Source organism: Bos mutus, chromosome 6, assembly GCF_027580195.1.
Source record: "Bos mutus isolate GX-2022 chromosome 6, NWIPB_WYAK_1.1, whole genome shotgun sequence".
Classification (NCBI taxonomy): Eukaryota; Metazoa; Chordata; class Mammalia; order Artiodactyla; family Bovidae; genus Bos; species Bos mutus.
In genome coordinates this window covers 19,708,902-19,723,128 of record NC_091622.1, presented here as the reverse complement: position 1 = coordinate 19,723,128, position 14,227 = coordinate 19,708,902, and the positions used below count along the sequence as shown (strand labels likewise).

The 14,227-nt window shown below is 40.5% G+C and overlaps 1 protein-coding gene across 2 annotated transcripts in view; it reads right to left on the bottom strand.

The window, feature by feature from the left end:
* PPA2 (inorganic pyrophosphatase 2) overlaps positions 1 to 4,649 on the bottom strand; it is a 98,031-nt gene extending 93,382 nt beyond the window's left edge. For both annotated transcript variants that reach the window (XM_070372059.1, XM_070372060.1), the window contains exon 1: positions 4,433 to 4,649. In XM_070372059.1, the coding sequence (XP_070228160.1) occupies positions 4,433 to 4,613 (181 nt within the window). In that variant the 5' untranslated portion in view covers positions 4,614 to 4,649. The remainder of the gene's footprint in view (positions 1 to 4,432) is intronic.
* Between the last annotated feature and the right edge of the window lie 9,578 nt (positions 4,650 to 14,227).

The window sequence follows — 14,227 nt, the reverse complement described above, 5'->3', positions numbered from 1 at the left end:
CCCCCGTCCCTGGGATTCTCCAGGCAAGAACACTGGAGTGGGTTGCCATTTCCTTCTCCAATGCATGAAAGTGAAAAGTGAAAGTGAAGTCGCTCAGTCGTGTCCGATTCTTAGCGACCCCATGGACTGCAGCCTACCAGGCTCCTCCATCCACGGGACTTTCCAGGCAAGAGTGCTGGAGTGGGGTGCCATCGCCTTCTCTGGAACCAGTCACCTACCCCACAGTAACAAAAATCCAAATTATGAAAAGCATAGTTTCTCCTCATCCTTTCAGAAAACTTAAAAAATTTAAAATAATGAATTATAAGTTATGAACAAAAGAAACACATGGAGACTACCAAATGAATACTGGCATACAATGTTATGTCTCTAGTCCTATATGAACAAGTCTTACTTCATTATGATTTCACAACTAATTCAAAAGATCACAGGTCATCAGTACCCATTAAAACTCCTGAGACTTGGAATTAATAAATTGGGACACAGTCAAAATATCCAATTCTATCCATATCCCACTGTTCTCATCCTTTATAAAATCTAACAAGAATTTTGGTCTAGTGTCTTAAAGTCAAAAGGGAAAAAGAAATAATACGTATTTTTAAACATTAACCGTGTACCAAGCAGGAGACACTAATAATCTTTACATATATGGTATCGTTTAGCTGCCACAGCAATTCTATAAAATCATCAGTGTTATTCCCATTTTACAGATGGAGAAATTGAGCTAAAGGAAGCAATTCTATAAATCATCAGTGCCATTCCCATTTTACAGATGGAGAAATTGAGCTAAAGGAAATCAAGTGATGCCAAGCCTACAACCTATTTTTTTTTCCATTTTACAAAATTTTTAATTAGAGGATAATTACTTTACAATATTGTGATGGTTTCTGCCATAAATCAACATGAGCTGGCCATAGGTATACATACTTCCCCTCCCCCTTGAACCTCCCTCCCGTCTCCCTCCCCATCCCGCCCCTCTACAACCCAAGTCTTTTGACTATTAATCTAGAACTCAATGCTTCCCAAATAGAATTCTATGAAACTCCAGAGTTACTAAAATGTCAACAAATGTTCTGAGAAACAGGGGCTTTGGGATTCAAAAGTTTGGGACAAGTTACGTTACATAAAAATTTCCAAGAACTTTAATATGCACACGGTGACTCCCCATGGTAATAAAATGGGAAGTGGTTTGCTAATTTAATAAACCATGAAGCTCTTCCTTTAAAGAAAATCTAATAACACACCATGGGATGCTTGTGCTCAACTAAGCAGTTTGGAAAATGACTGATTCCGATCTCCTCTTTCCATGGTTCAATAAAATGATGTAGTGAGAGGTTCAATTACTCACACAAGTCCCCACAAAAAGTAAATTACAGGGCCAAGAGGCCTCATGATTACCACCAGGATGCTCTTCCCCATCACCTTGTCTCACTTCAATACTATTCCTACAAGGTTTAACACCAATTAAAAGGGAAAAACCAAGTACTGCATCTATCATTTATTCTAATTCTTCTGAATGGTGGTAAAGAGAACCATTTACAGAAATGAAATTGAAAAAAGCCTACCTCCCAACTTCACTAGTATTACAGAGGCTTGGGAAATATTTGGAAATGTGGGAAATGATTTCACTGCTAAACAATACTAAACAACATTTTTCAAAAAAAGCGGTATACTGATGCTCTTCTTTGAAGGGAGAGAACTGCACCATATTACTGCTCACGGATACTGCCAGAGTACAAATATCCAATTTATTTATCTTTATAAAGAGTAAATTGCTCACTGTTTCCCGCATACCACCTAACACTGAAGGGGCTTCATTTCACTTTGTCCTACCCCTTCCAGCAAACTATAAACTGTCCTGGGTCAAGGACGCCATCTGGCGTCTAATTGAGGAATTGTTCAACCCAACAATCTCGATGGCTATCTCACTGCCTGGCCTCTCCTCCAAACTACTTCCTTCCAATTTTTGCCCATCAACCTCAGTAAAATCATTTTTCTTCTTTTCTGTCAATTATTTCAATTGAATGAGATATAAATATATTTTATATTTATATAAAATATATTTTGTGGCATTCCAGCTATAGAAAAGTCATGAGTCTGAAACACGAAGCAACTAAAAAAACCACACCACAGCAAGAGGTCAATAGAGCCTCAGAAATGCCTAATAGATAATGTTAGGAGTATCTCTTAGTCATCCCCTCCAGGGAATACTGGCACTAAGGAGGGCCTTGAAGAGCACTGGTAGGTCAACTGCTTTCTTTCACAGCTACAGACACTGGCCATGTACGAGATGACGCCACGGCCTGCCAACAGCATACAGCGAGTTATTGTAGAGCCAGAATCAAGGCCTAGGACTCTCCATTCCAAAGTCCATGCTCAGCAGGCTACACCACATGCTCCAGGATCCTCAAGGCTGTTTTTTTCTCAGCCAACATTCAAATAAAATATTTTTTAGTGTTTTTATATTTTCCTTAACGAATTATATCGATATTATGAAACTCTTGGGCCCATAACTAAAATTTTCTCAGTGCCACATCTACCAGGTCCAGCACACACTTCATAATTTATTACTCTATTTATAACAAATCTAAAATACTTTCACCATTTTAGGAGTTAGCTTCTATCTACTTTGAAATCTGCCAATCTGTTAACACTGTTACTATGGAAAGCTATTCCTCAAACCATCCTGTTGTAACGTTTTACAACAATCCATCAGAAATTTGGGTCTTCCTGTTAATGGTTCCTCTCTACTTCATTGCTGCTGCTGCTAAGTTGCTTCAGTCGTGTCCAACTCTGTGTGACCCCAGAGATGGCAGCCCACCAGGCTCCCCCGTCCCTGGGATTCTCCAGGCAAGAAAACTGGAGTGGGGTGCCAGTTCCTTCTCCAGTGCATGATAGTGAAAAGTGAAAGTGAAGTCGCTCAGTTGTGTCTAACTCTATGCGACCACATGGACTGCAGCCTACCAGGCTCCTCCATCCATGGGATTTTCCAGGTGAGAGTACTGGAGTGGGGTGCCATTGCCTTCTCTGCTCTACTTCATTAGCCTTGACCAAATAAGGATGGGAAAGAATATGGAGAAAAGTTTAAAGAAAACGGGAATTTTAGTATCAGCTGCCTTATGACCACGTGCCTGTGTGCTCAGTTGCTCAGTCCTGACCGACTCCTTGCGATTCCATAGACTGTAGTTCACCAGGCTCCTCTGTCCATGGGATTCTCCAGGTAAGAACACTGGAGTGGGTTGCCATTTCCTTCTCCAGGGGATCTTCCCAACCCAAAGATAGTAACCACAAAACTATGCAAATTGAGTCTTCTCTCCTATAAAATATGCCTCCACCCTAGGCTCAAGTCGGAGAAGGCGATGGCATCCCACTCCAGTACTCTTGCCTGGAAAATCCCATGGACAGAGGAGCCTGGTAGGCTGCAGTCCATGGGGTCGCTAAGAGTCGGACACGACTGAGCGACTTCACTTTCACTTTTCACTTTCATGCTTTGGAGAAGGAAATGGCAACCCACTCCAGTGTTCTTGCCTGGAGAATCCCAGGGACAGAGGAGCCTGGTGGGCTGCTGTCTCTGGGGTCGCACAGAGTCGGACACGACTGAAGCGACTTAGCAGCAGCAGCAGCAGCAGCAAGGCAAAGCCGACTTTAGAAAAAACAAAAAAAGGTACTATTCCCCTTGGGGCTCTCAGATCAGTGAGGGATGACAGCAACTCAACCAACCTCGCTGCTTCACATCCTAGCTAACCTGCACAGTGAAACATACAGGTGCAAAAAAAAAAAAAAAAAAAATGAGACTAAGGGAGACCTGGGTCTTTCCCATTTTAGCTGGCCCGGTCAAGGTCCTAGGTCGCTTCGCCCTCTGGATTTGCTCAATTTGGGGAGAAGGGGTTACTTCGGAACCAACGAGGTCCTTGATCGTGGATCACATTCAAGGTGCAAACTCGCAAGTATAAATTCAGGCTGCTGAGAGAGCCTTCATCAGAGCCCCGCCCCATAAAAGAAGAACGGCTGGACCAAGCATCTCCGAAGTCCCGCCTGCCTCTCCAATCGCCAGCGGCCCTAGCCGGGAGGAGCTTTGTTACGCCCACCCGGAGGGCGGGCTGACCCAGGAACTCCGTTCACCACAGTTGAATCCCGAACGCCGGCGGGGGCCGGGCTAACGGCTGCGGGCCAGGGCAGGTGACGCCGGCCCCGGCTCAGGGTGACCCAGCGCGGCCCCGCCTGTCGCCCTGCGTCTCTGCGCTTCGTAACTGGGGACCTGGCGGCTCCCTTCGCAGGCAGCTCCCGCAGCTCGGCGCGGGCCCCCGCGTGAGGGAACGTGGCCTGGACCGCGCGGCGACCGCGCTGTGCCCGCCGGACGCAGGGATGGAGGCCACGCTCCCATCCCCAACCTCCGGTGCGACGCGCGGCGGGCCTCCCGCGAGCTACTTACTGAAAAAGAGGCGGTAATCGGGAGAGTGGGGCTGGCCGCGCTCCTCCGTGCGGTACAGGGCCATGGTCCGACGCGGCCCGGGCCCTGCGCTGGCTCCCCCCAGCAGGCGGGCGGAGGCAGCGGCGGCGGCGCCCACGGGCCAGGCCCAGCTGGTGCGCAGCAGTGGCAGCAGCGCGCGCATGGCGTAGACACTGGTTCGGCTTCGCGCGGGTGGTGCCGGGGGACCCGCCCGGCCGCGCGCCGGCGCCCCCTACCGCCCGGAGTGGGCACTCCCAGGCGGAGGTTTGGAACCCCGCCCCCGCCACGCTGGCTGTGGAGACTGCTCCTAGAAATTAGAGCGCCTGGCAAATTGGCAGGATTGCACAAGGGTACCCGCAGCGAGACCGAGGTTCAAGGCCCACCACCCTTGAGGAGCTCACTGCCACTTATTAATGTATACATGCATTCACTCGTTACTCACTCATCCAGACAGCATTTACTATCGTATTTATCATGCGTGTGTGCTAAGTCACTTCAGTCGTGTCCAACTCTTTGCGACCCCATGGACTGTAGCCTGCCAGGCTACACTGTCCATGGGATTTTCCAGGCAAGGATATTGGAGTGGGTTCCCGTTTCCTTCTCCAGGGGATCTTCCCGACAAGGATCGAACCTGTGTCTCTTATATCTCCTCCATTGGCAGGCAGGTTCTTTACCACTAGTGGCCACCCAGCCATAGTGACTAAATATTGACTGATTGCTCTGTCCCAAGCACCCTCTATATCCTGTCCAATGTAGGAGACAAGCATGCACACACATGAAAACATCACTGTGAGACATAATCAGGCCTCCTTATGAAGACTTGACATAACTTACAGACCCCCAAACGGTAACTTCCTCAAATGCCTTCTCCATGAAGCCCTTCCTACTTAATCCAAGTAGAGGTGATTCATCGTTCCTTTTTCTTACATTTTCTTTCCTACAGTGGCACCTGGTACTGTGCCTCCTGTGTTTGTAAACTTACCATCTTCCCCATTTCATCGTGATCTGCGCACTGAATTGTCTACATGCCAAGCACTTAAGATTTGAGATTTAGTACTTTTGAAGAATGGAGCATCCAACATGCCTTACATAGATAATGGCTCCTTTGTTGTTGAGTTAAATTGTTCTTGGAACTCCTTCTCTACCAAACCTCTGCCATGAGCATATGAAATTCTAAGCTTAAGAGCATATGAAATTATCAGCTTTCCAGAAAAATTTATGGAAATATCATCTACAGGTACCATCTCTTTTTCATATTCTTCCCTCATCTCAGTCCAGATGGGTTCCTTCCTCCACCTTCACCAGGTTATCAGTGACTCATTGAATATAAAGGTCAATTCCCATAATAAATCAGAATGAGAGAATCCAGAAGAGAACATTAAATAAGGTACTTTTCCATTAGAAATTAAAACTTTTAAAGAAAATTAAATACTTCAGTTATTTAGTCTATAAAAGTGTAACAAGAAGACTAGTAATTTTATGTTCAACATAAACATAATATTGAAACAATATTGTATATCAGCTATACCTCAATACATTTTTAGTTAAAAATAAAAAGAGAAGAGTAACAATTTTACAAGAGGCAAAAAAGTTCACTTACAATCTTTGCAAAAACTAAGTGAAATAGTTTTAATTAAAAGAGAAGCTATTTTAAAATAATAGTCTTTTAAACTACTATAATAAAAATTAGCTAATAAATGGAATGTTAAGTACAATGAATACATAAATTTATGAAAAATATAATTCTAACTTAAAATCCTGGCTCTCGCAAGATAAGACAAACATTTTTATGTATATTATGTTAATTACTAGTAATTAACTCAAAAGTACAGATCTGATTCAATTCAAACTAGTTAACCACTCTCTGTTCCATGGCTACAAACTACATCTTCTGGCTCTTAATGTTAGCAAGATAAAATAAGATGTTTAAAAACTGGTGCAAACAAGCTTTTACTCACAAAAATCTGAATGCAGAAATCCTACTAAGGTGACTCTATAGTCAGCATGTAGCTTAAATAGAGGGGATAATACTTACATCTGTCTAGGCAGTAGCCAGGATTTTGATCAACATCAGTATCTGGAGGTAAGTGATACAGGGCTCTCCTATATGAGGGAGCCACATTACTTCTATCCTGTTACACTGATGTGTTCCATCTCCAGTCCTAAGTTAACCCTTGTAGTTCAAAATGACTGCCACAGCTCCAAGCATCCCATCTTCATTCTACCTAGCAAGAAAGAAGAAAAAAAAAAGTAGGATGTGCTCTTTCCTTAACAACACATCCCAGATATTGCATATACCACATATATTTGCATCCCATTGAGCAGCACCTAGTTGACTGCCCATCAGTTCAGTTCAGTTCAGTTCAGTCGCTCAGTCGTGTCCGACTTTTTGCGACCCCATGAATCACAGCACGCCAGGCCTCCTTGTCCATCACCATCTCCCGGAGTTCACTCAAACTCACGTCCATTGAGTCGGTGATGCACTGACTATAAACTAGAAGTCCTTTTTCTGGATGATCAAAAGCCCAGATAAAAATTAGGAACCATACTACTATGGAAAAAAAGGAAATTGGAGAACAACCAGCAGCCTGCCATAAATGTCATTTTCTTTTCCTATAGTTCAATTTTCCTTAGGTCTATGAGAAGTTTTACATATTTCTACTCCAGCTGTGAACAAGGTTCACATTCTTGGGTACCTGAGTTCTTTTAGCATCTCCAATTACTATTTCATGACAGTTAAAATTAGGAGACTGATCTACCCAAGTTCCCAAAAAGATCTCTAGGAGATACTGTCAGTAGACAGACTCCCTACTTAGGTAGTAGATCCTAAAGTGTTTCTGTCAACAGTAGTTGCTTTGTAATGTGTCATCTTGATCAGGTGAAAAACTGTATGGTGGACTCTCCCCTTAAAAAAGAGGGAAATTTCTTTTATATCAAAGTGGTAGTATGATTTGATTGTTTCCTCATATAGAAAAAAAGTGCAATTGTTCCATCAACCTTTGAAGTTCAGATGTTTCAACGAGACAAAATCCTACTGAGATAAAGTTGTGAGCTATTTTCCAATGATCCAGATACTCTTAGAAGAAGATCAGACATTCCAGATGTGTGATTCTTAGACATTATTGTTCTGTGGCATTCAAAACAGTGACCTTTTTTTTTTAAATTGAGGTATAGTTGCCGTACAGTGTTATATAACTTTCCGGTACAGCATAACGAGTCACAATGTTTAAAGGTTATGTTCCATTTGTAGTCATTATAAATTATTGGCTAGATACGCTGTGTTGTGCAATATATCCTTGAACTTATTTATTTTACAGTAGTAGTTTGTACCTCTAAACTCCCTGCCCCTTTCCTGCCATTCCTTCCTTCCCCCTCCTCATTGGTAACCACGTATTTGTTCTCTGTATCTGTGGGTCTGTTTCTTTTATGCTACATTCACTAGTTCGTTGTATTCTTTTAGGTTCTAAATATCATACAGTATTTGTCTTTGTCTGATTCATTTCACTTAGCATAATACCCTCAAGTCTACTCATGATGTTACAAATGACAAAATCTCATTCTTTTTTTATGACTGAATAGAATCAAACAATGGCTTTCTTTTGAAAATGGCAAAAAGAATTTTCCCTAGAGAATTCTTCCTTAAATTAACACCATAAAGTTTCCTAATACCAAAAACACCAAAAAGTCTCCTAGAAGCCCTACCCAAGAAAGTATTATCCTACATCCTTCATTGCTCTCAAATTTCCCTTCAGACATTCATTTAGCTACAGAATCTGTTTTTTCCCCCAAATTATCTCAGTTTAAAAACTAATGTCATTTTGTATATGACACAAAGTATTTTTGCATTTTTAATATGCTCATGATATTTGAGTCTCTAATACTGTATCAGTCTGTGCCTACAACTCAATTCATTGTTATTCTCTGCAGGGGTCCCTACATACAGCTACCTCATAGATCACAAGGACTGGTGCCTGAGTATTTGAATATTGAAATATGTGTAATTTTATTACAAACTATTTTCCTTTACATCTTTTTTATATGAAAGTTGGGCATTACATTGACTTTTAAAAAAAATTATCAGCATAGTAGGTTTTATTATCTATCAATTCCATTTCAAGAAAGTAAAGATGTTGCTACAAAAAGATTTCTTATTTAAAAGGAAGTTTAGTTTATCCATTCACCCATTAATAGTCATTTGGATTATTCCCATCTTTTGGCTGTTATATTACTGCTATAAATATTCATATGTAAGTTTCTGTGTAAACATGTTTTCATTTCTCCTGGGTCACAAGACAATTCTATTTTTAACTTTGAGAAACCACCAAACTATTTTCCAAAGCAACTCTACCATTTTACATTCCCACAGCAATGTACAATTTTTCTACATCCTTGTCATAATTATTTCCTTCTTTAAAAATTATTATAGCCATCTTATTGGGCGTGTAGTGGTATCTCATTCTGGTTTTTATTTGTATTTCTTTAATGACCAATGAACATCTTTTCCTGTGTGGTTCTTTTTTGGGCTATTTGTATATCTTCTTTGGAAAAATGTCTGTTCAAGTTCATTACCCATTGTTTAATTAGATCATTTGTCTTTTTGTTGTTGAGTTGGATAAACAAGTTGAGGTATACACATACAATGGATATTATTCAGCCATAAAAAGGAATGAAGTTCTGAAGCATTATACAACTTGGATAGGCATCAAAATCATCAAGGTTAAGTGAAAGACATCAGGTACAAAAGGTCATGTGTTGTATGATTCCTTCCATATGATATACCCAGAATAGGCAAATCCTTAGAGATATTTTGAAAAAAAGATTAGTAGTTTTCAGGAGATGGGGAGAGGGAAGAACAAGGAGTGAATACTTAAAGGGTAAGTGGTGTTCTTCTGGGGTATTAAAAACATTTGAAGCTAGAGAGATGGTTGGTTGCACAATATTTTGAGTGCAGGAGATGCCACTGAATTGTATGCTTTAAAAAGGTTTACTATATAGTATGTGAATTTCACCTAAATTTTTAAAAAGGGAAAAAGTTAGGTCTAGGAAGTTTGAAATAAATGTTTTATAGATGCCTTCTATATACCCCATTAGCTGCCTGTAAGGCCTGTAAAACTCCTCAAAACAGTGTTTCTAAATGTATAAAATAAAACACATAGCTAAAAAGTAGACCAGTTACACTGAAATGTATTTACAAAAATACTGAAAAAACATTGTGAACTAACAATAGACATGCTTCTTCACTGAAGCATTAAGTGAAATGGAATTAATAACTATCATAATTTTGAAGTAATGATGGGTATAAATGATCTTCAGAGATGTCTGCAATATCAGGAAAATATTTAATAATTATGTACCATTTCTATTGGAAAAAAAATCATAGATAGTACTAACACTACTATAGGGCTTGTTGCCTACATTCATAAAGGCTAAATTTTAATCAAAGTAAGAGAAAATGAAAGCATAATCCTTATTTTTAATCCAAGCTCACTGACCCCCAAAATTCTACCTCAGAATCCCCAAAGGCAAACATATAGTTAGGGGAAGGGACATCTATTATTTCCCCTTTGATCTTAGGAGTAATTTGGTAGAAGTGATTAAGAAGAGCTGAATAGAAGAATACAGGACAAAGGAAAAAAGTATGTTGGTGAATTGGATTCCTCTTTAAGATCGCTAAAACTGAAGAGCAGATAAGACATCTGTGTGTCCTCTATTTTTTTTCTATCCTATTTTATAAAAGATGTTGATCCAAGATTTGATGAAACAAATGGCCCAAGAAGCAAACTCACCCAGCAAGTAGAGACGTAATTGGTTGAAAGATAAGAAATTAGTTTTATTCCCCTTTGTCTGAAAAAAAAAAAAAATGTTGTTAGCATGTGGAAATCCTTTTCTGAATGATTGTATATACGTGAAAATAAGTCCGTGTCCTGAGGCCATTATACCTCTTAAAAATAGAAGATAATCAAGTTGTTTTTAACTAAGTCCCAGTGATATACAGAATGTATTTGATATTAAGCTTTTGGTTTTTCTGGCTATCTACTAAATTGGATGTAATAAAATTTATCCATCATACAAGAATCATATGTGATTTAACTACACATTGTTAAATGGCATGAAAAAAATAGAAAGTTTTGCTTGATTAAGTATTGTTATTGCTTCTAGGCTAAAATAATCATGAGAAATTTCAGCCTCAAATGACACATTATAAGTCCCTCATAATATTATAAATCTAGTAATCATAGTAATACTCTAATCCAATTCAGGGGTGAGCTGCTATATTGGTAATAATAGGTCCTGAACAAAATCTAATGAGACAACCCATTTTCTCTGTCCCTTTTCTAGCTTTTCCCTTTAGGCCTTGAGCTGTGGGAATTAATTCTGTTTTTAAATGGCTTAACCATAGAACTTGCTTTTTTCCCTCTTTTATACTGTTCTAATTACATGGAATAAAGATTTTCCAATTGAATTCAGAAGAACCCTGGGTTCTAAAGGCAGTTCTTTGAAATAAATTTAAAATAACCCATTGCAAAAAAATATGGACAGGATTAGTTTATATCAAACCTAATGCTCATACCACAAAAGAATCTCAGGGTCCAATAAAAGAATGCAGAATGGTTTCACAATTTCAGCTGGTGAAGCTTATATTAGAAACTCAGTACCTGGAAAGTTTTCCATATTTGAGAAAGTTTTTAGAAAGAGAACTCATCCTTTCCCTCCCTCCTTTTTTCATCCCTTCTTTCATTTAACTAATATTTAACTAAAGATGTTTCATGTGTCAGGAACTATGATAGTAACTGGATATAGAATGATGAAAAATAGACTTATTATCCATATGGTATTTAGAATCTGATGAAGAATTTGGGCATAAACAAATAATCACATAAACTTCTTGATAGGATTAAAAGCTGAGGTAAGTGCTATGAAAGAAAACATAGGAAGCTGTGACAGATAATAAGAGGGAAACTTGAACGAGGTTGAAGAACAGGGAAGACCTCAGTAAGGATATGACATTGTAGTTGATACCTAAAGGAGAGGTAGGAGATAGTCAGGGTAAAGTGATATAGGAAGAGAACGTGCAAAGGTCCTGAGGCAATATGTGCCTGAGAAATATTTTCTGAGAAAACATTTGCCACGACATATGAAATATATATATTTTTGGCAGGCCAGATTCTCCAGGAAGCAGAACCTGAGACAGAATATTTGTTAGGAAGTACTTTTGGATTAATCCCTGTGAATGCAGGGGAAGGATTTAGGATTTGGCCAAGGGACAAGTTCACTGCATCACAGAGCCAAAGAACAACTCTGGTTGACCACACAGGGAGTTCTAGAGGTAAAATGGCCTGTCAGGATCATATCCTATTGGGCCAGAATGGCTGGACCTTTAAACCTTTCTTTCATCATGTCAGTCTTTGGCTATCAGTCACTGTGGTGAGGATGTGACTTTGGGCTATGTGGCTTTTCACTTCTGACACCATCCCAGAAGAAGCTGATAGCTGAAGGCTCTCTGCTAATAGTACTCCCTGCAGCTGAGACAACAAGCTCCTCCTTGAAAGGGGGATCTGGGCGACACATGTCCGTATCCATCCCAATATTCAATATTATGACGCGCTTTTACAAATCAATACAAGACAAATAACCCAATAACCAACAGAAGACAAAAGTAGGCAATTCACAGAAAAATCACATTATCAACAAATGTATAAAACAAGCTCAACCCCATTGTTAGCAACAAGAAAAATGCAAAATAGGATAAGAAGCCTTTGTGTTTTGTTGTGCGTTGCATTGGAAAGAGTTTAATGATGATGAAACCAATAATAGATGAAGGTGTAGTTAGTTCCACTGCTGCTCATCCTGGGATTTCTAAACAAAGGTCTCTCTCAATGTGATACAGTTTCCTCCATGAAGGAGCAAGCAACTCTGTTAGATGGTATACCGGAGTTTTCAGGGACCAAGCTGAATTTCCACACTGGGTTAGGGGGTGGGCAGAAATTAAACTGTTAAATGGACTGATACGTGTAACTGTCCCCACAGTCCACAGGAAAAGCAAGCAGAAAATTTTATAGGAGTTCATCGTAAAAGCATCTCTATTTCTAGCCTTATATTCTGAGGTTCAGCTATTTTGGGGTGAGATATTCTAATTTGTGCTTGCCTAAAAAAGAACTTACCTGTGTTTTTGTTGTTCAGTCGCTCAGTTGTGTCCAATTCTTTGAGACCTCATCGACTGCAGCATACCTAGCTTCCCTGTCTTTCACCATCTGCCTGTATTTCAGTTCAGTTCAGTTCAGTTGCTCAGTCGTGTCCGACTCTTTGCAACCCCATGAATCGCAGCACACCAGGCCTCCCTGTCCATCACCAACTCCCAGAGTTCACCCAAACTCATGTCCATCGAGTCGGTGATGCCATCCAGCCATCTCATCCTCTGTCGTCCCCTTCTCCTTCCCCCAATCTTTCCCAGCATCAGGATGTTTTCCAATGAGTCAACTCTTTGCATGAGGTGGCCAAAGTATTGGAGTTTCAGCTTCAACATCAGTCCTTCCAATGAACACCCAGGACTGATTTAGGACGGACTGGTTGGATCTCCTTGCAGTCCAAAGGACTCTCAAGAGTCTTCTCCAACAGCACAGTTCAAAAGCATCAATTCTTTGACACTCAGCTTTCTTCACAGTCCAACTCTCACATCCAAGGGGTCTGATTAAGAGGCTACTGAAAGACTCCAAGAAAGATCCAATGGGAGCAGCGGGAGTGGCAACAAAAATGGCAGGAAACGGGGGGCTTTCCTGTGGTCATGGAGTTAATAGGAAAGGTAGAAAAGCTGATATAGGAAAAAAATTCCAGGATGGAGGAGAAAGAATAAATTCAGCACACAGAAAGAACAGTCTGAGAGAAAGGAGGACAAAGATGACCGAAAGTGGAGGGGAAAAAAGGAACTAAGAACCATGGCACTGAGGAAGAATGAGTTAAGAGTAAAATGAAAAAAAAGTTAGGAAAGTGAGTAGAGCTATAATTTGGAGGGCAAAAAATAGGAGTAATGGTGGTTTAGTCTCTAAGTCGTGTCCGACTCTTGTGACCCCTTGTAGCCTGCCAGGCTCCTCTGTCCGTGGGATTCTCCAGGCAAGAATACTGGAGTGGGTTGCCATTTCCTTCTCCAGGGAATCTTCCCAACCCAGGAATCTAACCCAGGTCTCCTGCATTGCAGGCGGATTCTTTGCCGACTGAGCTACAAGTAGTGACCTGTATCTTTGAGCATCAGTTAAGAAAAGATAAAATAACTGTGCACTTTTTAAAAAACTAAATGTTATATCTTAAAAAAATTTTTTTTGGATTTTTAAAAATAATTTTATTTTATTTTTAAACTTTACATCATTGTATTAGTTTTGCCAAATATCAAAATGAATCTGCCACAGGTATACATGTGTTCCCCATCCTGAACCCTCCTCCCACCTCCCTCCTCCCTCCCCATACCATCCCTCTGGGTCGTCCCAGTGCACTAGCCCCAAGCATCCAGTATCGTGCATCGAACATGGACTGGCAACTCGTTTCATACATGATATTTTACATGTTTCAATGCCATTCTCCCAGATCTTCCCACCCTCTCCCTCTCCCACAGAGTCCATAAGACTGTTCTATACATCAGTGTCTCTTTTGCTGTCTCGTACACAGGGTTATTGTTACCATCTTTCTAAATTCCATATATATGCGTTAGTATACTGTATTGGTGTTTTTCCTTCTGGCTTACTTCACTCTGTATAATAGGCTCCAGTTTCATCCACCTCATTAGGA